This window comes from Tachysurus fulvidraco, chromosome 19 (genome assembly GCF_022655615.1).
Source record: "Tachysurus fulvidraco isolate hzauxx_2018 chromosome 19, HZAU_PFXX_2.0, whole genome shotgun sequence".
Lineage (NCBI taxonomy): Eukaryota > Metazoa > Chordata > Actinopteri > Siluriformes > Bagridae > Tachysurus > Tachysurus fulvidraco.
Genome location: NC_062536.1, coordinates 17,964,102 through 17,988,905, shown reverse-complemented (window position 1 = coordinate 17,988,905; position 24,804 = coordinate 17,964,102). Strand labels below are relative to the sequence as shown.

General features: G+C 39.6%; 2 protein-coding genes across 3 annotated transcripts; both read left to right on the top strand.

The window, feature by feature from the left end:
- The first annotated feature begins 10,558 nt into the window (after positions 1-10,558).
- On the top strand, positions 10,559-14,497 carry lum (lumican). 2 transcript variants are annotated; one of them, XM_027160406.2, is made up of 4 exons: positions 10,559-10,698; positions 11,411-11,468; positions 12,223-13,126; positions 13,214-14,497. In XM_027160406.2, exons 3-4 carry the CDS (start codon positions 12,256-12,258, stop codon positions 13,366-13,368), a joined length of 1,026 nt encoding a protein of 341 aa, XP_027016207.1. In that variant the 5' UTR covers positions 10,559-10,698; positions 11,411-11,468; positions 12,223-12,255; the 3' UTR covers positions 13,369-14,497. The 2 variants fall into 2 exon arrangements, with proteins under 2 accessions (XP_027016207.1, XP_027016208.1); XM_027160407.2 differs by lacking the exon at positions 10,559-10,698 and having other exon boundaries at positions 11,411-11,535.
- A 3,319-nt stretch (positions 14,498-17,816) lies between these two features.
- kera (keratocan) lies at positions 17,817-23,751 on the top strand. Its single transcript, XM_027160397.2, has 3 exons — positions 17,817-18,178; positions 21,986-22,860; positions 22,967-23,751. The coding sequence occupies exons 2-3, from the start codon at positions 21,999-22,001 to the stop codon at positions 23,134-23,136; spliced, it is 1,032 nt and encodes a 343-aa protein (XP_027016198.2). The 5' UTR covers positions 17,817-18,178; positions 21,986-21,998; the 3' UTR covers positions 23,137-23,751.
- The last annotated feature ends 1,053 nt before the right edge of the window (positions 23,752-24,804 follow it).

Here is a 24,804-nt window from a genome sequence, read left to right as displayed (position 1 = left end):
GCATTCGGACGGGACTAAAATCACAGAGAAGCTCTGGTAATAATTACTTTACCCCCCACGTCCCCACGTCAAACTAATCTCGTCTGAATGGTGCTTAAGATGCTGTACTCTAAGAGCATCTGAAAGGAACACGAGAGGTTGGAGGTATAAAAGTTTCTGCTTTACTAAAGAAGGTCTAGATCACATTGAGAAAAGTGCAAAAGTTTTTCCTGATTTTCCTGATATTCACGTCGGTTATCCGGCTGTTATGAATTCGATTTCTCCATTCTGAGGGTGAATGTAGGCATGCGCTAATAAATAAATCGATTAATTCGTTCAGTGATCTGTTAATATTCCAAGTGTTTCAAATTCAGGACTTACAGAAAAACAGGATCGCGGAAAGATCGTGAAGTGTTTTATTGCAAATTACCGAACGTAGAAGGCAAGTTTCTCTCTCTCTATCTTTCTCTCTTTCTCTCTCTCACTCTCTCTCTCTCACTCTCTCTCCCCACTACCCCCTCTCTCTTTCTCTCTCCTCCCCTCTCTTTTTCTCTCTCTCTTTCATTCTTTCTCTATCATTCTGCAAATTTCATGTTCTCTGTGTATCTCTTTTGTTTTCTCTCTCTCTCTCTCTCTCTCTCTCTTCCACCTCTCTCTCCCCCTCACTCTTTCTCTCTCTCTCTCTCTCCCCCCCCCTCTCTTTCTACCCCCCCTCTCTCTGTCTCTCTCTCCCACCCCCTTCTCTTCTCTGATGCCCCCTTGTGGTGGCTACAATTACAGCATATTCTCTAACCACAGCTCCACAAAAAGACATCTTGAACACCCTTTAACTCTTTTCCCATCTCCAGTGGCCTGACATTGTTCTTACCAGTTACGTCGTCCCAGTATTTCATTTTAAGACATTTACAAAAATCATATCAGGAGGTTTTACAACAAGTATGTGCTATGCCAAAGCACATGTGTGTTTACTTATGAGACACCGATAAAGCAGTGACGTGGGGAAGTAAATAATGTACAACAACAAAAGGATCTGTAATAATAAAACCGGTATAAATGTATTATAGTTATAATCAATGCATTTGGACAAGGTTACTAATCAGGAGTGTTAGATTAAAAAGACTAGAATTTTAACATCCCCCGGATTTTTTTTTACTATTTGACTACTGGCTTTAATACTTCGGTCCCTCCTTCAGGGTATAGTGGTACAGCGTCTGTGTGTGTGTGTGTGTGTGTGTGTGTGTGTGTGTGTATGTGTGTGTGTGTGTGTGTCCATTTGTGTGTGTGTGTGTCTGTGTGTGTGTGTGTGCGTGTGTGTGTGTGTGTGTGTGTGTGTGTATGTGTGTGTCTGTGTGTGTGTCTTTGTGTGTGTGTTTGTGTGTGTGTGTTTGTGTGTGCTGGACAGAGAATGAGTGAAAGAGAGGGACAGTACACACAGTGTGTCAGTGTATAGCCCTGTGTGTGTGTGTGTGTGTGTGTGTGTGTGTGTGTGTGTGTGTGTGTGTGTGTGTGTGTGTGTGTGTGTGTGTGTGACTTACATAACTATTAGCAGCTTGAACTCTTTCGTACTGCCACAGCAAGTCTCGGTGTCCACACACTGTTCACACAATTCAACGTCCAACATTTTTTCTGGAGAGCTTTTATCAACAGGCACTATAACCAAGCAGCTAAAAAAATTCTGAAACAGATTTGAACCTCTAACAAACAAGCGAAAGCAGATCACAGAAAAGAAAATCTCCCTGACATGACATGAGGAAAAAGCCTTGGGAGGAGCTGGATTGTTTTAGAGGGATTGCTTTAGATTTGAGTGTGTGGAGCATTAGAGGAAGGATTCGACAGTGTGTGTGTGTGTGTGTGTGTGTGTGTGTGTGTGTGTGTGTGTGTGTGTGTGTGTGTGTGTGTGTGTGTGTGTGTGTGTGTGTGCGTGCGAGAGCGGCATTAAGTCAGTTATCTGCTCTGTATTTGACACCTTTTATGTCATTAATTGGATATGTAACCCTGCATGTTTGCTGACTTTTGCACCGCTTGTGTGTGTGTTTGTGAGTGAAGCTCAATGCCATAGTGCTTGTTTTATTTTCTATCAGACCAGAAAGTTAAATAAAAATCTATTAAATTCTGTGAACCCTTCTCTTCCTTAATGAGCTGCCTTCCCCATGACCAATCACAGATGACCACTCTTTCCCCATGACCAATCACAGATGACCACTGTTTCCCCATGACCAATCACAGATGACCACTCTTTCCCCATGACCAATCACTGATGACCACTGTTTCCCCATGACCAATCACAGATGACCACTGTTTCCCCATGACCAATCACAGATGACCACTCTTTCCCCATGACCAATCACAGATGATCACTCTTTCCCCATGACCAATCACAGATGACCACTCTTTCCCCATGGCCTATCACAGATGACCACTGTTTCCCCATGACCAATCACAGATAACCACTCTTTCCCCATGACCAATCACTGATGACCACTGTTTCCCCATGACCAATCACAGATGACCACTCTTTCCCCATGACCAATCGCTGATGACCACTGTTTCCCCATGACCAATCACAGATGACCACTCTTTCCCCATGACCTATCACAGATGACCACTCTTTCCCCATGACCAATCACAGATGACCACTGTTTCCCCATGACCAATCACAGATGACCACTCTTTTCCCATGACCAATCACTGATGACCACTCTTTCCCCATGACCAATCACAGATGACCACTCTTTCCCCATGACCTATCACAGATGACCACTCTTTCCCCATGACCAATCACAGATGACCACTGTTTCCCCATGACCAATCACAGATGACCACTCTTTTCCCATGACCAATCACTGATGACCACTCTTTCCCCATGACCAATCACAGATGACCACTCTTTCCCCATGACCTATCACAGATGACCACTCTTTCCCCATGACCAATCACAGATGACCACAGTTTTCCCAGATGAAGTGGTGAAAAACTCTTAAAAGCACATTCACACAGTCAGTATTTGTTGGTTTTGAACTGTGGTCTTCCTCTGCGGTTCTATAAGCAGTAAAATTTGATGCTTGGTTAAATTACTGCCACACTGATGCATGTAAACATTCTGAATGGGAACCACATATACTTGTGGTTGGAGTTCACGTCTTTTGAAGGCTAATCACTGCAGCTTAAAATGTCCCCACATGGACAGCCTGGAGTTACATAGGATTGCTGTGAATGGTTACTACATAAAACTTGGCCTTAAGGCTCCATCAGTTGAACAATTGATAACTTCAACAAGACAGACTTTATGTTACTAGAATGACTCTTCTGGTTACACAATTAAATAAGACAAATGATTTCTAATTGCATGTGGTGTCACCCAACGGAGCCTGGTTCCTCTCAAGGCTTCTTCCTAGCATATTCCCAGGGAGCTTTTCCTCTCCAACATGGCATCTGGTTTGCTCACTGGGGATAAATTTTGAATATATTTAGAGTATATCCAGAATTCTTATATTACCGTGAAGCTGATTTGTCACAATTTCTATTATTTAGAAGCGCTACATAAATAAAATCAAATATATAACTCTAGATTTGAAGCATGGGCCTATTTGTAATTAGTAGAAAGTAAACTGGATTAAAGCAAATCTTTATCACTTGTTTATCTGAAATGAACTCCAATAACCTACAGTACAAATGATTCTAAATCCTATTTAAAATGGTACGGAATCACTTACGCAAAATCGTTTTAATCCACAGCCACAGCACGGAATTCAGTACCTGTGTACTCACATACACCTCGCCCTCTTTGTTAGTATTCTCTAAACAACTTGTTCAGAACTATTACACAAACCACATGTCTGTTGCTCCTGCATGGAAAAATCCAAAAACAACGGAGCTACTGTTTCTCATCACCGATAAACACATTACGAAACATTTTGTGGAATAATGGAATCGCTGAAAACCTGTGAGTCTCTTGGTATGCCTTCTGATCTGGTCACTGAGAAATAAGGCAGTAAATAAAGATGCTAACAAGCTTGCTAAAATTAGCTAGTGCTAGTTTAGTGAAATTCTTTAGGGGTGCGCGTAACCTACCTGATGTTATACAATTTTATAGCAGTACCTCGGACCCCACATAAAACGACATAATATTAGAATTTCACGCATAGATTAGATTAGATTCAACTTTATTGTCATTACACATGCACAAGTACAAGGCAACTTTTGCGCTGCTCTAACAGAGCAAATGTGTTGTTTTTTTTAGCAATTCAGTGAAGAAGCTAAGAAAAAATCAACCAAGGTTCAGTGTTGATTAATGTCTGAACAATTTTAAAACAATGCTCCTTGTGATTTTGCCCACCCACATACCATTCTGCTTGAGTAGCCATTTTCACATGGAACAAATATCTGGACTTTATTCCACTGATAATGCTTTAAACAGGTGTTCAACCTCCCGTTTTTCAGCTGTCTACTACACTAAATCACCACCCAGCACACTTTCATTACTACACTGGGGGTAACCTGTTATAAATACTATGCGGTTTAGGGCACGGCCTTTAAACAACCAGCTCCTTCCTTTATCACACTGCTGCTGGGGTCAACAGGAAGTAAGTATACTACAATAATGTGTTTCAGACATGAGACATGATCCCAACATCACTGTATGAGGAAATCACCTGTAATTCCTAAGGTTTTAGACAGTTTTTATTAAGAAACTGGCATGATTGAGCTCCAGAGCACTAAAGGAAATGACACCAATGAGCCTTACTAATGTTCTTTGCACCAGAAAGTTGCAGAAGGATGAAATGCTCACCCCTGCAGGGTCTATACTGTATACCACTGTGGTATCTAGACGATTTGTTTTTGGGGTCAATGAGATTACCATTACTCTGGAAATACTGTACAGTCTATCTTCATTCCCAGTGTCACCTCAGGAATATTTTTAATGCTAAATTCTGGAGAAAACTTTTTTTTTTTTTTTTAGCTCTGTAACCACCAAACATAGTCATCAACTGAACTGAAGGAACGATAGAGTTACTTTGCCGGGTTACTGATGTAAGTGATGAATTTTAATTTGTTTACAAATCAACTACTACACTTCTACTACAGGGACAAATGTAGGCAAGTAAAAGCGAATGCAAACAAGTAAACTGTTTCAGCAATTGGTTTCTTTCCATGGCTAGTGACGTGACTTAGCAGATTTTTTTTTCAGCTTCTTCTTGTCCTTCGCCATTCTACCAATCATTATTCTCACATTTGTCTAGCCTAGTTGTGTAGTGATGTTTTGTGAAGAGGACTACTAACAATTATAGACAATTTTCCATTGTACGGACAAACTGTTTTGAGCACAGGGAACAACTGTTTCAGTAACATTTCCACCTTGGCATCATGTTGGGTACAATTTTTTTTTTCAGCACGGTTAAACAACCTTGCTCAGTTTAGCAGAACTGTTCAATGACCAAATGTAAATGGATGAGAGACTTGCTCAAGGCCCCAGCAGTTATGACTTAGTGGTCATGGGAACTCATAACCTTTCGTTCAGATACCACTTACCACATCCAGCTCATGCCTTTTATTATTTTTTTTGTATATACCCTGTCTTTAATGCAATTGTCTTGAATTCCTTGTCTCTATTGTACTTTATTTAGAAGCTCAGCACATGGAAAAAGAAGCAGTACCATTTACAAGTGCCCATGTTTGTGTAGACTGGCATAATGTGGTCATGGCTACTGTTCTTTCCAGTTGAAATGACTTAGGGGAATTTGAGCAGATTTACTTTCCAGACCTCATTCAGTTTTGATTGCGCTGTGATTCCTGCTGTGGAATAGATTATTTTTTGCAGACTCACAGGTCATGGGCATAGTTTCAGTAACTTATGAGAAGTACAATGAGATTCAGATGTTTGAGGGATTCCTGGCCCTTTTTATATTCAGTTTGGCCTTCTGTGCCAATGGTAAGAAGCCTGCCAGAAGTTCGATTCTAGTTATTGTCTTAGTGGAGTAATGCTATATTCATTAGATCTTCAGATTGACTGTCTGTGTTCTATTGACTCAATTGTGGTTTCTATTGCTATTTGCCTCTTTGGTGTCACCAGACCCACCAGCCACTGACCCAGTGCTTCTAGCTTCTACCTCTGACAGAACCTTGTTATGTTGACAGAGGAATTATGACAATTGAAGCGATTGTCTTTAGCAAAGGTTCTGGTTTTATTCCCACTTGAGGCTCTTCTTTGCCTATTTCTGACACTGTTGTATCCTTATTGGACTGCTGAATGTCTAGACTTTGATGCTGGTTCTGAAACCTTTTCTGTCACTGCTCTGGCCTTTCAATCTATTGTTGCTCTGACTTGTGTTTATATAAGTGCCCTTCTTCAGATTTACCTCACTACATGCTTCAAACCATGGATCAGTTTGTGCTGCTCCTGATCATTGTCACCTTTGAGACCACTGAGGCTACTTAGTGAGACCCAGAACCTTGCTGAATATTGAAGGTGAATATTTCATCTTTTACAAGTCATTCAAAGATAAAGATTCTAGAAATGTTCCCACTTCAGTTTCTGACATTATTATTAATGGTGCTTGCAAAGCAACATTCTTGTTATCTTGCATACTGAGATATTCTTCTTCCGGACAAAACTTCGGCGCGTAACTTGTCCCACAGATTTTGTCCTAGACCCATGAATGAGGTGTCAAATTGACCGACTCTTTGAGGAGAGGGGTGCTATGACTTTTATAAGCGATCCAACCAACGATTTTTGCACAGCGGATGAAAAAGCAGCCAAAAACGTCCCATAAATTTGAATGGGAAATTCCTAAAATTCCACCCTAGCAACCGAGTGCCGAGAATCGCCACGTGCAAGCTCCATTCACATTTTTTCCAGGAAATGTACATTCTAGTTATTATTATTATCCAGTTTTTGATGTGGGTCCTGATCCTTTTTGAGCGTGTCCTGGACTGGAGTCTGAAAACCCCTTTGGGACCTGATCAAAGTTCTGCCAGTCTGGCTTTAATGTTGGACCTGAACAGATTTTGCATTACAGTAAATAATAACCTGTCACATTGATGGACAGGGTTTTAAAAAATGTCTCATATTTTGATTATATCACATTGCATCAAACCTCCATGTCATCATTCGGGTGTTTTATCTTTCCTTGCGGCTTGGTATTGCATTAATCTAACGGATTGATATTCTTTTAGAAGTTTAATAAAAGGAGACTTGTGTGCACTTATCTGACTCTCAGGTGATGGATCCATGCAGGATATCTCTCTGATACATGAGTTTTCTAAGTTGGAATGGAATTTAAGTTAGAGGACTAGGAAGAATCTCACCAAAGACAAATTCGTGGTCAGTCTGCTTTTTTGTGTACGTCTGGGGGAACGATTCGGATTATTTTCCTGCAAGAAGATCCAATAATGACGTGGTTTTAGCACTAAACGGCTAACAGCATCGTCTACTCTTATATTTATACAGCCATCTTTTCCACTCTTAAAAACAAATAAACACACTTATTGTAAACAGCAGGCTGAAGGAAGGGAGTATTTAGTTAAATAAATTCAGAAAAATATTCAAGTAAACAAATGGACTAAAGAGGTATAGTACAGGAACATATCTGAAGGTCTTTCCAGTTTCCATTCATTTTCATTATTTGCTCTTCGGAGAACAGAGTAGAGGGCTGGTAAATGAAGAAGACCCTGCTCTGAACCTAATCTGGTTAGAAGCTTGCAATGAAAAGCACTGACCGGTTAACATAGTTTTGAAGCCTGTCATTAGTGGTGAGGGAATGTTGCAGGAATGTTCATTTTTTGGCTTAGTATTTAGATTGTTTTTCTCACTCGCAATTCTTCAATATGGCATTTTTATAAGGAACAAAAAGTATATTTATTATTCTTTCACAGCTCCAGGTCCATTACAGTTCCAGACGGTGGCAGATCCATTTTCCTTGTGAATGTTTGTTTATGACGTCTTGTCTGAATGACACGTTACTGACACTTTAGAGCCTTATACTAATAGCCCAAATCCTCAGCGGAAAAAAACAACGATATTTTGTGTAAAATATACAAAAACAATAAATGTGCAGTGTGTCATTCCCAAGTTAAATAAGGAAACCCTAGCCACTGGATGTAAGCAATTATAAGGTTTAATGAAAAGCTGTTTTTCAGCCAGAAGCAACTCAAACTATTCATGGATGAAGATCGGTCTTTATACATGAGATTTGTGAGAGTGTGCAATTGAACGTTTATTTATCCGTTCATTTCTCTCTTATTCAGCTGTTAGTTTTGTCCTTACATAGAAATTTAGTAATCGGGAATATTAACTATACTTCATGGTTTTTCAGACCGGATATACGTGTTTGTTTTTCTTTTTTACTGCAAGCAGGATTACAACATCTATGGTCAATGGCAATCGCTATGACAATAAAGGCTACTACTACTACAATGAAGGAGGAATAGTGGCATTATGTTTGATGTTGTTCGTTGCTTGAATTCAGAATCAATACGGATTTTCAGCTGAACTGCACTGAAAGTCTTCTGTATCAGACCATTCAATTATTGCCTCTAGATCATTCATTCATTCATTCATTCATTCATTCATTCATTCATTCATTCATTTTCTACCGCTTATCCGAACTTCTCGGGTCACGGGGAGCCTGTGTCTATCTCAGGCTTCATCGGGCATCGAGGCAGGATACACCTTGGACGGAGTGCCAACCCATCGCAGGGCACACACACACTCTCATTCACTCACACACTCACGCACTACAGACAATTTTCGGAGATGCCAATCAACCTACCATGCATGTCTTTGGACCGGGGGAGGAAACCGAAGTACCCTGAGGAAACCCCCGAGGCACCGGGAGAACATGCAAACTCCACACACACTACACAGAGGCAGGAATCAAACCCCCAACCCTGGTGCTAAATATCTAAATATCTATTGTTAAATATCTATTGTTTAGTTTAATTGCATCCCTAGCACTCAGACTAGCAACTGACAAGCCTTGTTATTTGTCTCTTTTTTCTTGTAGCCCTAGGTCGATGTTTTGTGCCTGCTGAGATGGTTTTCTTTTCTCTGTGGATATAAAGAGTGAGAGATTTGAGTTAATCTCTACACAATTGTGTGTCACAATCCCAGGAGATGAGCAGTCACTGATCTATCCATCTAGCCTTTCTGTCCAACAACATCTATGTTACGGTCAAAGTCACAGAGATCAGACTTTTTCCTCATGTTACCGAATGACGTAAACATGAACTGAAGCTCTTCACCAGAACTTGTATGTTTTTTTGCATCATGCTGCTTATAAACGAATGACTGATTGGATAACAGTTAGTATGAACCTTAAAGGTCTAGTCTAATTAAATGACATGAAGTGTAATGTGTAAATGTAAAAAAAAAATAAATCGGCTGCTCCCTGTTCGGTTTCGCCACATGGCCCACATATTAGATTTGGCACAGATTTTATGTCGGATTCCCTTTCTGATGCATCCTTCTCATTTTCATCCAGGCTTGTGACTGGCACTGAGAGTTAACACTTCAGTGGCTGGGTTAGCTCAAAGAATCAAACCCGGGCCACAGCAATGAGAGCGCAGGATCCTGCTGCTGGACATTTATGGTATTTAGCAGACACCCTTATCCAGAGTGACTTACAACTGAGCAACTGAGGGTTAAGGGCCATGCTCAGGGGCCCAGCAGTGGCAGCTTTGTGGACCTGGGGTTCGAACCCATGACCTTCCGATCAGTAGCCCAACACCTTAACCCTTGAGCCCTTGAGGACCACCTGGAGGCCAACGAGTACATGTTAACAAACTGAATAAGTGCATGCATGACATTTTCTTTCACAGTAAAATTATGCCAAAGATACCCTTGTTGAACTTGGATTAGACAGGCTAATGATGTGTGTGTGTGTGTGTGTGTGTGTGTGTGTGTGTGTGTGTGTGTGTGTGTGTGTGTGTGTGTGTGTGTGTTCTCTTTTGCTGAATTTTTGGTAAGCAAAAAGGCCCCAAGATTCTAAAATTTATGGAGCCCTAGGAAACTTTGTCTGAAGACGTTTCAGTGTTCTAACTTTTCAAATACTCGGAGATTTGCCTCGATGTCCCCCTTTAGAAAAATAGACCTTCTTTCACATGAAATATTTATCCACCTGAAAGTCCAAATGTATATAACACGAATAAGATTATATAATATTATTGAACTTAGGCCTCATGCCTTCCCATACAATCACATTCTTTTGAATATGAAGAGAAAATCTGGCTTTGGATCAGCATGCTCCAAGAAATAATATATTGCTTTTTCCCCCTGACTCTCAAGTACTAACACATGTCAGTGGGTTGGAGGGAGAGAGCTTAAAGTAGAGAGCAAGCCAGAGCCTCTTTTGTGAGAAATGTTTATGAGTAGGCAGAGACCATATGCATCTTACCATCCTGGACAATGTGGGTTTATAGCGGTGCTTGCACAGAAAATGTGCAAAGAACATTCCAGCCAGTTACCAGGTGCAGCTGAAAGATAAAAGTCTAGCAACTAGCACAGCTTGCGTCCTTTTGTCCAGTCAGGAGAGCTCAGAAATATTCTGGGTGTCTACTATCCAGAAACATACTACGAGATGACAGCATGCTGAGAGAGATACGATGGTAGATAAAAGGATAGCTGTTACCGATTTATACACATCTGCACAGCGCTGGAATCACTCTCGCTGGATGCCATGCTCTGCAGCCAGCCAGCAAAGGCAACAGTAGTAAAGGGCTTATGTAAGTTTGGTCTGGCTTCAGTTTGTGCTTCTGCTTCCTCTTGTCATTTTTTCCGAAGCTAATTTACAACCGCAGTGGACTGGTTAATATAATGGTAGGCAGTTGGCATCACACGCAGCCAAATGCTTTTTCTTCCACGACTTTCCACAACATTCTATGAAACCGATTTTGTTGCAAAACATTTTCTTTTTTTTTTTTTTTTTAGAGAAAAACGTAAGTGTTGGAAATGTCCAGAAGTGGCGCAATGCTTTTGGTGTTCGTGTTGATTCTTCATAATGGTTTATTTGTTTTGAAGGGTAATTCGGAATGATTGGGTAATTAAGGTATGTGGGTGTTGTGTAAACCAGATAGGTACGGTGTGTGTGTATATATATATATATATATATATATATATATATATATATATATATATATATATATATATATATATATATAAACATATTCTTTTTTTTACAAGCCTTTGCACATGGAGCACCTCGGCATACGAAGTGTCAGCCGCGCCTGAATCTCATTACACGCTAGTACCGACTTGCCACGGTGCACAGACCACTGACGATCTGCAAACCGTCTGACTGCTGTTTTCCATCATTCTAGGGCCACTGTAGTTTAGCTGAGCCAGTTTTCTCGTTCTTTATTTCCCTCCTCTCTTTCTTTTGTACTCTATCCCTCCCTCCCTCTCTCTCTCTTACCCTCCCTCTCTCATCCCCTCCAGAGACCTTGGGCCACACACACCTCTGCCTGCAGCCTGAAACAGATAGAGAGAGAATAAGGTAAGTCAGATTCTACCTGTTACACAAAGGATTCTTCTGAAAAGTTAGCGATCGTGCTCTGTTCTAGGTAATATCTTTTGCCTTTCCATTTGGCGTCGATTCAAAGCAAAGTCTGTTTCGGTGTATTTCGGATGTAGATTTTAGGATTGAAGAGGAGATTTAAACTGCTTAGTTTGATTATGTCTGTGCATGCACTGCATGATTATATTACCTCTAAATGTCGTTTAGCATTTTCTAAAAAAAAAAAAAAGACGATTCGTGTTGAGTTTGCATCTTCTAACATTACAGCAATGTGTCCGAGTCCAAGTACGGGTCTGCTTGGTGGAATTTCTAAATCGTAGACATAAAACACGTCATGCTATTTTTTTTAAATAAGATTATAAATTATATATTGATAGCATGGTAGCATGGTAGTATGCTATTTATTTTATTTTATTTTTTTAGGCTTGTATTGATTTACACTTAAAAAAGATCGGGGGTGCTTTAGGTGGTGTACTAGGTTGAGGAGGGGCAAGCAGATCATTATAGCAGTTTAAGTAAACCATAATGAGGAATAAACGTGTATACAAGGTGTTGCTAATTAAGTGCAGTTGTGGCCTGATTTGTCGATATGCTAAAAGATCTTCTACAAACTAACAGATTAACTAAGATTATCGATATCTTACTGTATATATGCTATACGATCTTAATGTTAATATTGATGTCTAGGTCGAATTCATCTGTCTGAATCTTATGATTAATTGTTTTCCACCAGAATTTCCACAGTATTTTTCAGTGCTGTGAAACCATGTTCCCTCTTCGGTCTGTCCTCTTGGCTGGCCTTGTCAGTCTGTGCATCTGTCAGTACTATGACTATGACTACGAGCCTGCTGCACAGTCTATGCCTTCTTCACCTAATTGTGCTCTGGAGTGTGACTGCCCCATCAACTTCCCCACGGCCATGTACTGTGACAGCCGCAACATAAAGAACATCCCGTTTGTACCAACAGGAATCAAATACCTCTACCTGCAGAACAACCTTATCGAGGAGATCAAGGCAGGTGTTTTTGACAATGTCACTGACTTGCGCTGGTTGGTCCTTGATAACAATAACATCACTAGTGACAAGATCCAGTCGGGGACCATTGACAAGTTGGGCAAACTGGAGAAACTCCTCTTCAGCAATAACAAGCTGAACAAACCTCCTGCCCTTAGCACCAAGTCCCTGGATGAAGTGAAACTCAACGGCAACCAGCTGACTACAATTCCCTCAGGTACACTGTCTGGCATGGAGAATCTCACTAGCATTCACCTGGCCAAGAACAAACTGACCACGGAAGGCCTTACCGGGGCCTTCAAAGGATTGAAGTCGTTGATGCTGCTGGATTTAAGTGAGAACAAACTAAAAAAACTCCCATCAGGCGTCCCCGCTTCCCTTATGATGCTGTATGTTGACAACAACGATATAGAAAACATCCCAAATGGCTATCTGGCCAAACTGCCTGCCCTGCAGTACCTGCGTCTGTCTCACAACAAGCTGGCAGACTCAGGTGTTCCGGCAGGAGTGTTCAATGTCACTTCTCTCCTGGAGCTGGACTTGTCCTTCAACAAGCTCCAGTCCATCCCTGAGATCAATGAAGCATTGGAGTACCTGTATCTGCAAGTCAATCAAATTAGCAGTAAGTGCTTAGCCTCTTCCAATTCTTCCTTTCTCTGAGACATCTGTGTAGTCATCGCTGTCTGACTTTTGTTTTTCCTTTTTCCAGAATTTGAACTGCCCAACATCTGCAAGATTATCTCACCTGTAAACTACTCCAGACTGGTTTCTCTGCGCCTGGATGGAAACAATCTCACCCAAAATAGCATGCCTGATGAGGCATCCGGCTGTCTCCGTCGTGCCTCTGAGATCATTTTTGATTAGTTCTCAACTCCCTGTCTTCTTTGACCAGCTACTTTAAAAGATCTATTCAAACATCAGATTAACACTTCGTATATTGTTACAGGGGGTAACTTTCCCTCTCAAATAGTGACAGAACACCATATTCATTTTATCAGTATAGCCCCATATAACCAAATAACTCTGGGTTATTTGTGTAAGGAGATCTGTACATTGGAGAATTTGTAATACTACCCAAAGTACACCGAGATCTATATAATAAAAGCTGAAATTTCCATTCCTGGCACACGGTATGAGGCACACATGTATTATGAATGTTATGTATGACTAGTGCTTCAATACAAAACATGCTTGAACACCTTTCATTTCTGACCCTGACAGTCACTTCAAACATTCCTGTATCTTATATTTATATGGATCGAATCGAAGCACAGATCCTCATTCGCTCTTATGCTTTTGTATAGTTTGTCTAAATGCTGGCACCGACACTCTATATTCACTGTACACATGATATTACTCCTTCAGGAATTAGCTTTAAAGATGTCGTTTTTAATCTTCTCTGATGAGCTTTGTCTGTATACTATCTCTTTTCTGTTTGGAATTTTATATATCGGTTTAGCCAAAGACGGCGTCAGCTATATTACCCTATGTTTCACGTAGCTAGAAAAAAAACAGAGAAAAGAGAAGCATTGATAAAGAGGTGTCTTGCATTAATCAGATATTTAGATATTATCTTCTTCCCAGAGTGCGGACATTAGTTAAGTACTAAAGGTGTAACTTGCAAGTATTATAGATTTAAACTGTGAAGAAATGCTACGTAACGTAATGAAACTAACGTTCGATCCGCTAAGTAACGGCTTACCGCTCCGTAAAACCGCAAGATTTATTCGATACTCTAATTTACTTGCATGCAAATCATCATACGCTCTCTATAAAGCACTCTCTTTTCCTTCCTTTTCTGTAGGAACGATATAAACATACAACGAATCGTACACGAACGTATTTGCTATAGTTACAATATCGGAAGATCGATTTCGAGCATAATTGCAGGTCTACTATGTTAAACGTTTAACCTTTTTTAAGACTTTTAAAGCTAATAAATCGAGATTCTTGAACATACTGTAAACTTTAAATTCATAAACATATCACAATACTCTAATGTTTGTTTTCTTTTTATTCATCTATTTAATTTGTAACTTGAAACACACCTTAACACAATGATGGACTGTTCTTGAAATAAAATGAAATGAAATGAGGATGTAATGTGGAATAACTGACAGGTCACGGATCATACTGACGATTCTAATCTCATTGAGCAGACACACTTTTCCACAGTGACTTACATTTTGTTATTTCAATTTATACTACTAAACAATTGAGGGTTAAGGGCCTTGCTCGGGGGCCCAGCAGTGGCAGCTTGGTGAACTTGGGATTTAAACTAATGACCTTCCAGTCAGGAATCCAACACTTTAACCACTAGGCTACCACACATCCCAAAACAATATTACATTATTTCTGTTTTTCTAATATAAAGCTGTTCCGTGTATTTAAAATGAGCTAAGACAAACAATTTCATCATTATAATGTATATTTATAATTTATTATAATACATTAATATTTATTATAATTAATATTTATTAACTTGAGTCACGGCGGCTTAGTGGTTAGCACGTTTGCCTCACACCTCCAGGGTTGGGGGTTCGATTCCCGCCTCCGCCTTGTGTGTGTGGAGTTTGCATGTTCTCCCCGTGCCTCGGGGGTTTCCTCCGGGTACTCCGGTTTCCTCCCCCGGTCCAAAGACATGCATGGTAGGTTGATTGGCATCTCTGGAAAATTGTCTGTAGTGTGTGAGTGTGTGAGTGAATGTGAGTGTGTGTGTGCCCTGTGATGGGTTGGCACTCCGTCCAGGGTGTATCCTGCCTCGATGCCCGATGACGCCTGAGATAGGCACAGGCTCCCCGTGAGCCGAGAAGTTCAGATAAGCGGTAGAAGATGAATGAATGAATGAATGTTTATTATAAATATTTCATCATTAGCTGAACATATAGGAACATTTTATTTATTTTATTGGACAAAATAAGGTTTTTGCCCATGTGATACTGATGCCTCAATTCCATAAAAGTGTAAATATAATTCAGAAAGGCAACATCAAAAATTTTTGGGTAACTTAAATGCATTCGCCTTGTTCTCTGGGGTGGAAGGAATGTCACACTTTCTCTCCTGTCAATCAGAGCTACACTAACCAATCACGGACATCTGTACCTTCATGAGACAAGGCATAGGAAGCAATTCGAAAAAATTTGCACATGGGCTAGAAGACCAAATTAAAGGATAGGTAGATAATCACTTTAATAAGGAAACTAACTGTTTTTATACTGTATACGTTCATCTTTCCTTAGTATCTACCTGCAAAGATCTGTAAGATATGATTTCCTCACCCAATGAATGTCTCACATTGAAGATTAAGTTGTTGGACAGCAGAAGTGTTTTTTTGCTGAAAATTACTAGAACTCCGACTAGTGAAGACACAATTTTAATTACCTTTAATAATATCTGTACCCATCTTCGGTGCACATGAATCTAAGAAGGCTTTGGCCAAACACATTCAACACAGTAATCAATTCTATTTCTAATCCGATATCAACCCTCAAGACATCTTTTTTGCTTTCGGGAGTGAAGCAGACATTAAATTTGCAAGAACATTTTATATATAGTTTGAAAACATGAAAAGACACATGTATTTTTTATTTTTGACCATGTGAACGTTTTCCCAGGCCACCACACATACAAGTATGCATAATGACCGACGATCGGCAACCCACAGAAATAATAAACAAATGGCTTAAGAAACTTCCTTCTTATTTTTATACAAAAATGTCCATGTATGCAATGCAATAAAATAAAAAAAAAACAGGGCATTAAAATGTTTCATTAAAGTTTAAGGTTTTAAAGTTTTCATTGAAAACAGGACACGGTTCTGTAAGGATGTTAACTGTGGAAGTCTTAAACAGAGCAGGGTCTTTTCAAGAGAATCGATTGCACGTGCAGAAAAAGGAAAGAATTCAGCGCCTATTTTATTCCGACTGAGAAAGAAATAAGATACACTCTTGGTTGAGTCTGAATATCTTTCTTGAATGAACTGAAATCTTCTACTACTGTACTGTACTACTGCAGGAATTAAAGACGAAAAAACGAGGCTCTTTTTACAGTACCTTCAGCTCGGGTTTAAAGGCTGCTCAGTTTCTCTTCATGTTCTGCACATGTGTCTGTGAGAGCTTACTCCAGATTCCTCCCAAAAACAAGCCAGTAGGTGCGACCAGCATCGCTTCAAGGATGTATTCCTGTCTCATACATGGTGTTTCTGGAATAACCTCTGTACCAAAGATGAATGAGAAAGAAATGAATACAAATGTGTTTTATTTAGTTTTGCCACTATTTCCACGTAACTAAATCTTTCTGACTTTTTCAGCCACTAATCTGACAAGTAAAATCTATTTCACCGCCAACCAGATCACGTGTCTGTTGATGCATGTAGCACACACTGTAGTAGCAGCATCTCCACCATGAAGAATGTTATATTAAAACATACACAGACTACAAATACGAGTCCAGACATTCTAGTCGTCTGAAGTGTATTCTGGGAAATGGAGTTTGTGAATTACACGTCATTCTTTTACACACTCTTGGGCAGCATGAACATGAATATTGTGTTACTCTACATGGCCAAAGGTTTGTGGACGCCTGACCTTCGGACATGTTTCTTCCCCAAGCTATAACTGGAGAAAAGAGTTTAAAGCACACTATTATCTAGAAGGTCTCTATGCTGTAGATTTATATTTGCAAATCTCTGGAACTTTAAGAGGCCCAAACCTGTTCCTGCATGTCAATGCCCCTGTGTCCAAGGCTGGTGTAGAAGAACTCACATGGTCTGTACAGAACCCTGACCTTCTTTGGGAGGAATAGAAATAATGATTGCACCCCAGAACACACACAGACAGACAGACAGTGACAGACAGACAGACAGACAGACAGACAGACAGACAGACAGACAGACAGACAGACAGACAGACAGATAGATAGATAGATCTTCCCAGTTGGTAGCATATGAAAGGAAAGAGATGACTGATGGTTGGAATTGGCAGGTGACCAATAAGTGATAAAACAGTCCTATAGAAACAACTCATCATAAAATTCTAACCTGTACCTGTTAACTGAGTAAGTGAGCTGGAGTAACACTAGTGAAAGTGTATCGGCTTGCCCTCGAAGCCCCCAGTTCAGTTTCACCTTTAACTCTACATATTTCAGACAAACATGTCTGTGCAATATCTGTAACCCTGCTCAGACACACATGGACACACTGATGGATGTGCCCTCTGGGTGGTCTGGTAAACTGGAGCATTCAAAACCTGAAAGCAATGCAGCAGAGTAAGCAAGCTGTGGGTGTGAGCAATCTAACCCCCCTTCTACCGTCTCCGCTATTCCACCGTTCCTCTCGCATCTTCTACCTTTAAAGAAAAAAAGAAGGAAAAAGATGATTGGCAAAAGATAGACAGGCATGCCCCCAAAAAGACTCTAATACACACACTCATACACCCCCCTTTTTTTTCTAGATCCAGCAGATGTCATGGGTACAGCCTTGAGGGAATAGCACTACAAACAATACATTTCTAATAAAGGACAGAGAGACACTGAATCGACACAGAGAGACATTCACAGAGACCAGATTGGACCACGAAGAAGCAGAAGGTCATTTGGAACAGGAAACCAAGACAAGAACGTTCCCATAAACTGCCACTTTTCCATGTCCAGCTCACCTGTAGATCTGAAAAATCAGGTAAAGTTTCATCTTAGTTCGATTTAAGGTTTATCAGTGTTGATGGATTTGAAGACGTACAAACGACGCTCCAAACTTTGCTTAATGATTATGTTTGGAAACACCTGCCGATTTCTTTGCATTAGATCCCAAATTGAAGATTTTTTTTTAGCAAATTTGATTAAAAAAAACTTTAGTCTTGAATGTTAGACAGTCACCTTTCACTCGGTTGTTATCTTAAAGAAACGTATCGTGTAGTTTTATGTTTGTGTTTTTTTCTTTTGTTTGCTTTTTAATCAAGTGGTATAAAGGGATACGTTTGAATTTGAAAAAGTCAATATGTTTTATTTAAAAAAGTGTATTTTTGAACAGGTTTGAAGCTAAAGATATTTTTCTTTACTTACAGAAAAGAAAAAGAAAAAAAAGTTGGGTTTCACCACAGCTGTATAAAAGAGCTGAGCTGAACCCAAACGCTGAGCTAGCACAGAACCATATGTTATTAACATATCTGGCTGAGAAACAATAATCCATCCAGGAAATTAATATGATCAAGGCTTTTTTTTTTTTTTTTTTTTTTTTGGGGGGGGGGGGGGGGGGGGGGTGTTTTTACAGTGAAATAGCTATATGCAAAAGCCCACATATGTTTCCACAGATATTTCTACTTAACATACTGGAAATGCTAATGCATACTGGAAACTGTGCTAAACCTAAAACAAACGACGAAAGTTTATCACAACGAATAATTACAATTAAACGTTAAGAAATATAATTTTATAAATATAACATTGAATGTGTTCATTTTTAGTCCATCAATTATTATATCTTATTATGTTTTTATCCTCTGTTTTTTTTTTATATCATTTTTATGTTTCCAGGTCCATATAACTGACTGCATTTATTCTATAAAGGCATCTGAATCTGGGATGTTAATTTTTGGAGTATTTTGCATATACTTCATACGTCCAGTGAGGCACTTGGTAAGCTCTGATGCCCATGGTGAAGAGACATCTGATCTATGATTGTTGCTTTAAACAGACGTATAGATAGATAGATAGATAGATAGATAGATAGATAGATAGATAGATAGATAGATAGATAGATAGATAGATAGATAGATAGATAGATAGATAGATAGATTTTTTTTTTTGGAATGAAAACTTACGCACACACACTGGCCTACATATTCTGGATAAGACTGGACACCTCTGGTCTGGAACATTGTGTAAGGAATAGGGTCCAATGGGCAGGTAGTGGGATTGCAGAACAAGATAATAACAGGATCTATAATGACAGAAAAGGAAAAAAAAATCAACATTGAAAGAGAATAGAGACAGCCTGTTGCCCCTTTCCCACCGAGGCAGTTTGAGTGCAGGTTTGGAGCCTAATTTAGAACCAGTTCTTTCTGTTTTGACCGCCAAAGCACCGGCTACGAACCAGGAAAAGTGGTTCTTAAGTAGCACCAAAACGTTGCTGGTCTAAACTTAAGAACCGCTTGCGTCAGTAGCTATGGGTGGGGCTGTGGGCAGGGCTACTGTTAGCGCATTTGATAATGTACCTAAAGTTTACCAAGTTTAATTTTACTTTACCGCGATATGATACATTATCAGCACACATGATAGTAGGTAGCTACATGCTAAGGCTAACTTTTTTCTGTGTTAACGATAAAATAACGCTATGTACTTTATCGATTACAACCTCCGTTTATACAGATTACATGGAGCTGCACGTACACGTTTTATTCGCCGCATTTGGGTGTTAATGTAGGTTCGCAAAGCCATGAGCATTAACAGTAAAGCAACATCTGCCATTGTTGTTGTGTTTGTGTTTGCTGCTGCTGCGCTAACGTTGCTGGGACACGTGACACGTATACAGTGACGTCACACTCGACGCTGTGACGGCTCTCTAGCCGGTGGAAAGGCAAACCGGTTCTTAGAAGGTTCGCCAGTGGAACCAACTCTGAACCAGCACTAGCGCTAGCTCTGAACCAGCACCCGGTTCTTTCTGGTGGAAAAGAGGCATTAGAGATTTTTGGTCTTCAGAAAAAGCAGTCAGAGAGAATAGTGAAGGTGACTCAAGTTAAGAAGAGAAAAAAGCTTATAGGGTTCTTGTGTATAGTGCATTGCACAGTTAGGTAGTGTTTCTGTTGACGTTATCAATCCTGGCCTAGCGTTGCATGACCTGGCCTTTCCTTGCTCTACTTTAGTATAGCTCTTTGTTGTTATTTTGCTAGTGTTGTTTCTTCTACTGCAATCATTTTCAATATCAGACTCACTGCCAAGTAATTTTCATGTTCTGTTGTTAGCACAAAAAAAAAAAATAATTCCTCACTTACCATGTCACCATTTTCTGGAGATGTTCAACGAGTAACTCAAAAAAAAAATAAATAGTAAAGTCAGAAAAAAACACTGTATTCGAAGTTCCAGAATGCAATGTAGTTATATCAGAAATTTGGTTTCGCTAGTTGGTTAGCAACAAAATAACATGCCTGATGAAGGTGTGAACAGAAATGAGCTGATTTGAAAAGAAAATACAGATGAGGAAGCCTAAAGGTCGAAAGCACTGCTGCATGACTTTCATTAAGTTAAGTTCAGGCTAAAACTTAAGTGCCAATATCAGCAGATAGTTGTATAGTATCATGTATAATAAAGATTATTATGGAAGTCATTTCTTATTAAGATGATAGTAATGTACTGTAGTAAATCAGTTTGGAGTTGTGTTTAAAGCAGGTCAGGTGGAGTTGGCTCAGTCAGACATTATTACCTGGTGTCCAGATACTCTCCTTGATCTTGCTTAGCTAAAAAAAAAAACCAAAAAAAAGCCTGAACCTTAGAGGATGGGCTCTCATATGGAAAGTAGACAACGGAATCCAAGAATTTAAACCATATCCAGATGAGTGCATATATAATGCTTATCACATGAGTGCAGTTAGAGTAAAACTGATCAAAGATGTTAAACAATGACCGATAGCACCACTTTGTTTGATATAAAAATGCATTTGACTGAAACAGTAATAGATGTGCACATGTAACTTCTGGTCCCATCCCAACAAACCACTCAGCGATGACACTTGCTTAGACTGGACAATCCATGACTCATGACTTCATCCTCTGTTGATAAGAACCGTCTGGCCTTACTCCACAGGAATGGCTTTAATCATAAAACTGAAGAAAACTTCACACAAAAGCTTCATATGTACTGTAGATTTTCTTTGTAGCTGCTCGACGTATTCAATACATTTGATGGTACGTACTGTGCTGCAGTACCTATACTGCATTCGATTTACAATTAGATTGAAGAATCAGTCTAAGAGCTTGTATTATTCTCTTGTGGAAAGCCTGCTAGGAGATACAAAGCAAAATTGAGAGAATTATTTCCAATTCTGTTGTCATGCGTCAAGCAGTCTAATAACTCACCCCTAACCCTAACCCTAACCCTATGATATCTGCATTTCGGGTCGAAGAAGAATAGTTTACTCAAAGGAACTAAAAGGCAGCTCCTGAGGGCTCCTGGCTGGTGCAACAGAAAAGCATCTGCTATATTGTCCAGTGTTTGTTTTTCAAAGCCATCCTGGCTCATGGCGTACTCTGTGGTCTGTCAGTTACAGTTATAGACATGGGCATGGGAAACTAAACATGCTATGTGGTCAGGTGGATCTTGTACTGTAGATATGAACCTTTAGGACAGCAGCAGCACCTGATTCAAGAAATATTGAACAGGTTTCCTTGAAGCACACAATTGAGTTCAAGAGCAGTCGATGTTGCTTAATAGAATTGTCCTGAGATACCTAACTAATATTTTAAAACGAGTTGTATGTCTTTGTTTGAACAGGCTGAGGTTCAAAATGAAGTCGTTCCTCACCGCTTTTGCAATCCTGCTACTAGCTGGCTCAGTGGATTCTCAGGAAATGTCATATGAACACTTACTGTCCCAACTGCATGCCTGCCCCAAAGAGTGCTACTGTCCTCCCAGCTTCCCCAATGCAGTCTATTGCAACAGTAGGGGGCTGAAAAGAATCCCCAAGATCCCCCCGTTCACCTGGTATCTGTACATACAGAACAACCTCATCGATGTACTTTCAGCAGATGCCTTCCATAACACCACGCAGCTGAAGTGGATCAATCTTAATCATAACAAGATCTCAAATGAGGGTGTGGAAGAAAATGCACTTAAAGCCTTGCCCAATCTGCTGCATCTCTATATGGAAGAAAACTTGCTCACCTCCATACCTTCTCCTCTTCCACCAAAGATAGAGCAGCTACATCTCTCCAAAAACCGAATCTCAAAAATCCCAGCAGGTGTCTTTACTGGGAAGAAACATCTCATGTTACTCAACCTGCAGGGTAACAAACTACAGGATGATGCTGTTACTGAGGTCAACCTTAAAGGCCTCAGTGGTTTGGTTCAGATCAACTTGGCCAAGAACCAGCTGAACAGCATGCCTAAAGGTCTTCCCCCTTCCACTATTCAACTCTACTTGGATGGCAACAATATTCAGAAGATCCCTGCAGAATATTTCAAAGGACTTCCCAAGATGGCCTTCCTAAGGCTTAATCGCAACAAACTAGTTAATGGAGGTATCCCAAAGAATGTTTTCAACCTTTCCAGCATCCTGGACCTACAGCTTTCTTATAACCAACTTACAGAGGTACCACTAATTTCTTCTGGCCTGCAGCATCTACACCTGGACCACAATAAAATTAAGAGTAAGTCAACAAGTACCCAAAGTTCATCCCAAAGTATAACACTGTCCGAACACCTTCTGACCAAAACTGTTGTATAACACGTATAATGTATCCGTATTCCCTGCAGGTGTGAACTCCTCTGACATCTGCCCAGTTTCTGCTGACACTTTTGATGACTACTTTGATGAAAGAGTCCCTCAACTCCGCTACCTCCGCCTTGACGGGAACGAAATCAAACCTCCGGTTCCCAGAGATCTGATGATCTGCTTCCGGCGTCTCACTGCTGTAGTTATATAAATTTAGGACTAGCCAGCTTGTGATGGACTGGAAGAAATGCTTTTGTAAAACATTGTGGGATCATGTTATATCCTGGGGATCTTGTACTTGTACACAAAAGAGATTTAGAGGTCATTTCTGCTTCTGAAGTGACTTCACTGTGAATTTACTGTGCTTTAAGTTGATTTAGATTACAGTATAAATGGTAGAAGGGGAATAGCATTGTCAGGAAAGTTGTTGGTCTGCATCAGCATCTGAGGGTAATGAACTGAGTATTGAATGAATTGGTCAACAAATGTAATCAGCCGGTTTCTAGTTAGTATGTCTTTTAATTATATAGTTATAAGATCTATAGTCATAATTTAGTTAATGGACAGTCACTAAATTGGTGGATTCAGTAGGTTAGTTTGTGTCAGCAATTTAAACCATAAAGGAAATGGTCAATATCTTTTTACTTATTTGCATTATTTCTTTTTTTATTGTGAATGGCTGGGGCTCTTGGGGATAATGTTATATTTGATTAGAATTTTATCACAACTGTATTAACCAATCAAATGAAGTCTATTTGGGTTTGACAATATTGTAGACAAAACTAGTCAAAAAAATTTTATTCTTTAATGTCTTGGTGCATATTGATCTGGTAAAATAAAAAAAAATATATAAAAAAAATCACTGTTTTTTTTTTTATTTCATTGCACATTTATCAGTGAATCATCAATACGGTGTTTCAACATCAATCAGCTGTTATACTGATAGATAATATTTTTTATTAATAAGTACAAAAACTGTATAAGTCAAGTCAAGAAGATTTTATCACTGTTTTAACCATATATAGCTGACACAGTACAGAGTGAAATGACAATTATATAGAGAATATTTTTAAATAATCGGGAATCCTTATTTCCGGTGTCTTTATATATAAAACTTATAGATTAGTGCTTTAATTTAATGTTTAAACATTTTAGATGTATATTTATAGCTGCACATGAGCTCATGAGGCTACAAACGTCCTTTGAAAAGATTTACTGTCAGGCATATTGTAACATAGGACATCAACCTCCTAATTAATACACAATTGTCAGACTGCATCTGACATTATCTGAGGATGAGGTTCACTTTTGAGTCTGTTTCCTTTCAAGGTTTCTTCTTCTTCCATCTAAGGGAGTTTTTCCTCACCACAATCACCTCAGACACCTCAGACTTGTTCATTGGGGACACATACAAACACATTTAAATAGAAGTCTAATATTAATCTTGAATCTTTGTATAAATCTTTGTATAATGTTAACCTTTTGGTACTTTTTGCAATATTTCTGTAAAGTTCTGTAAAGCTGCTTTGAGACAACGTCCATTGTTAAAAGCGCTACAGAAATAAAATTTAACTGAATTGAACATTTGAGCATGGATGAAGCAGGACACAAGTGTGTAAGGGCCTTTTTACACCCGGTCACTTCGTGTGTTGTCTCTGATCCGATAGCTATCTGATTTGTTAAAACTGTCCCATTTACATTAAGCGCGTCTCGGCGAATCGGATATCGATCCGATCTTTCTAGTCCCGCCCGAAATGCTAATATATTTTACCTCATTTCTGGGGTAGTTGAAATGGAACACACTTTGGTGTATGCAGTTGCTACAAACAACAGCATTTACTGTTTGCTGCATTTTAAGACCCAACGGGACGCCTGGGTG

Bases quoted from the DNA above. Each gene is read 5' to 3' on its own strand.
- lum (XM_027160406.2), top strand. From the start codon at position 12,256: ATGTTCCCTCTTCGGTCTGTCCTCTTGGCTGGCCTTGTCAGTCTGTGC. The intron at 13,127-13,213 runs GTAAGTGCTTAG...TCCTTTTTCCAG, and splicing joins GCAAGTCAATCAAATTAGCA to AATTTGAACTGCCCAACATC.
- kera (XM_027160397.2), top strand. From the start codon at position 21,999: ATGAAGTCGTTCCTCACCGCTTTTGCAATCCTGCTACTAGCTGGCTCA. The intron at 22,861-22,966 runs GTAAGTCAACAA...TATTCCCTGCAG, and splicing joins GGACCACAATAAAATTAAGA to GTGTGAACTCCTCTGACATC.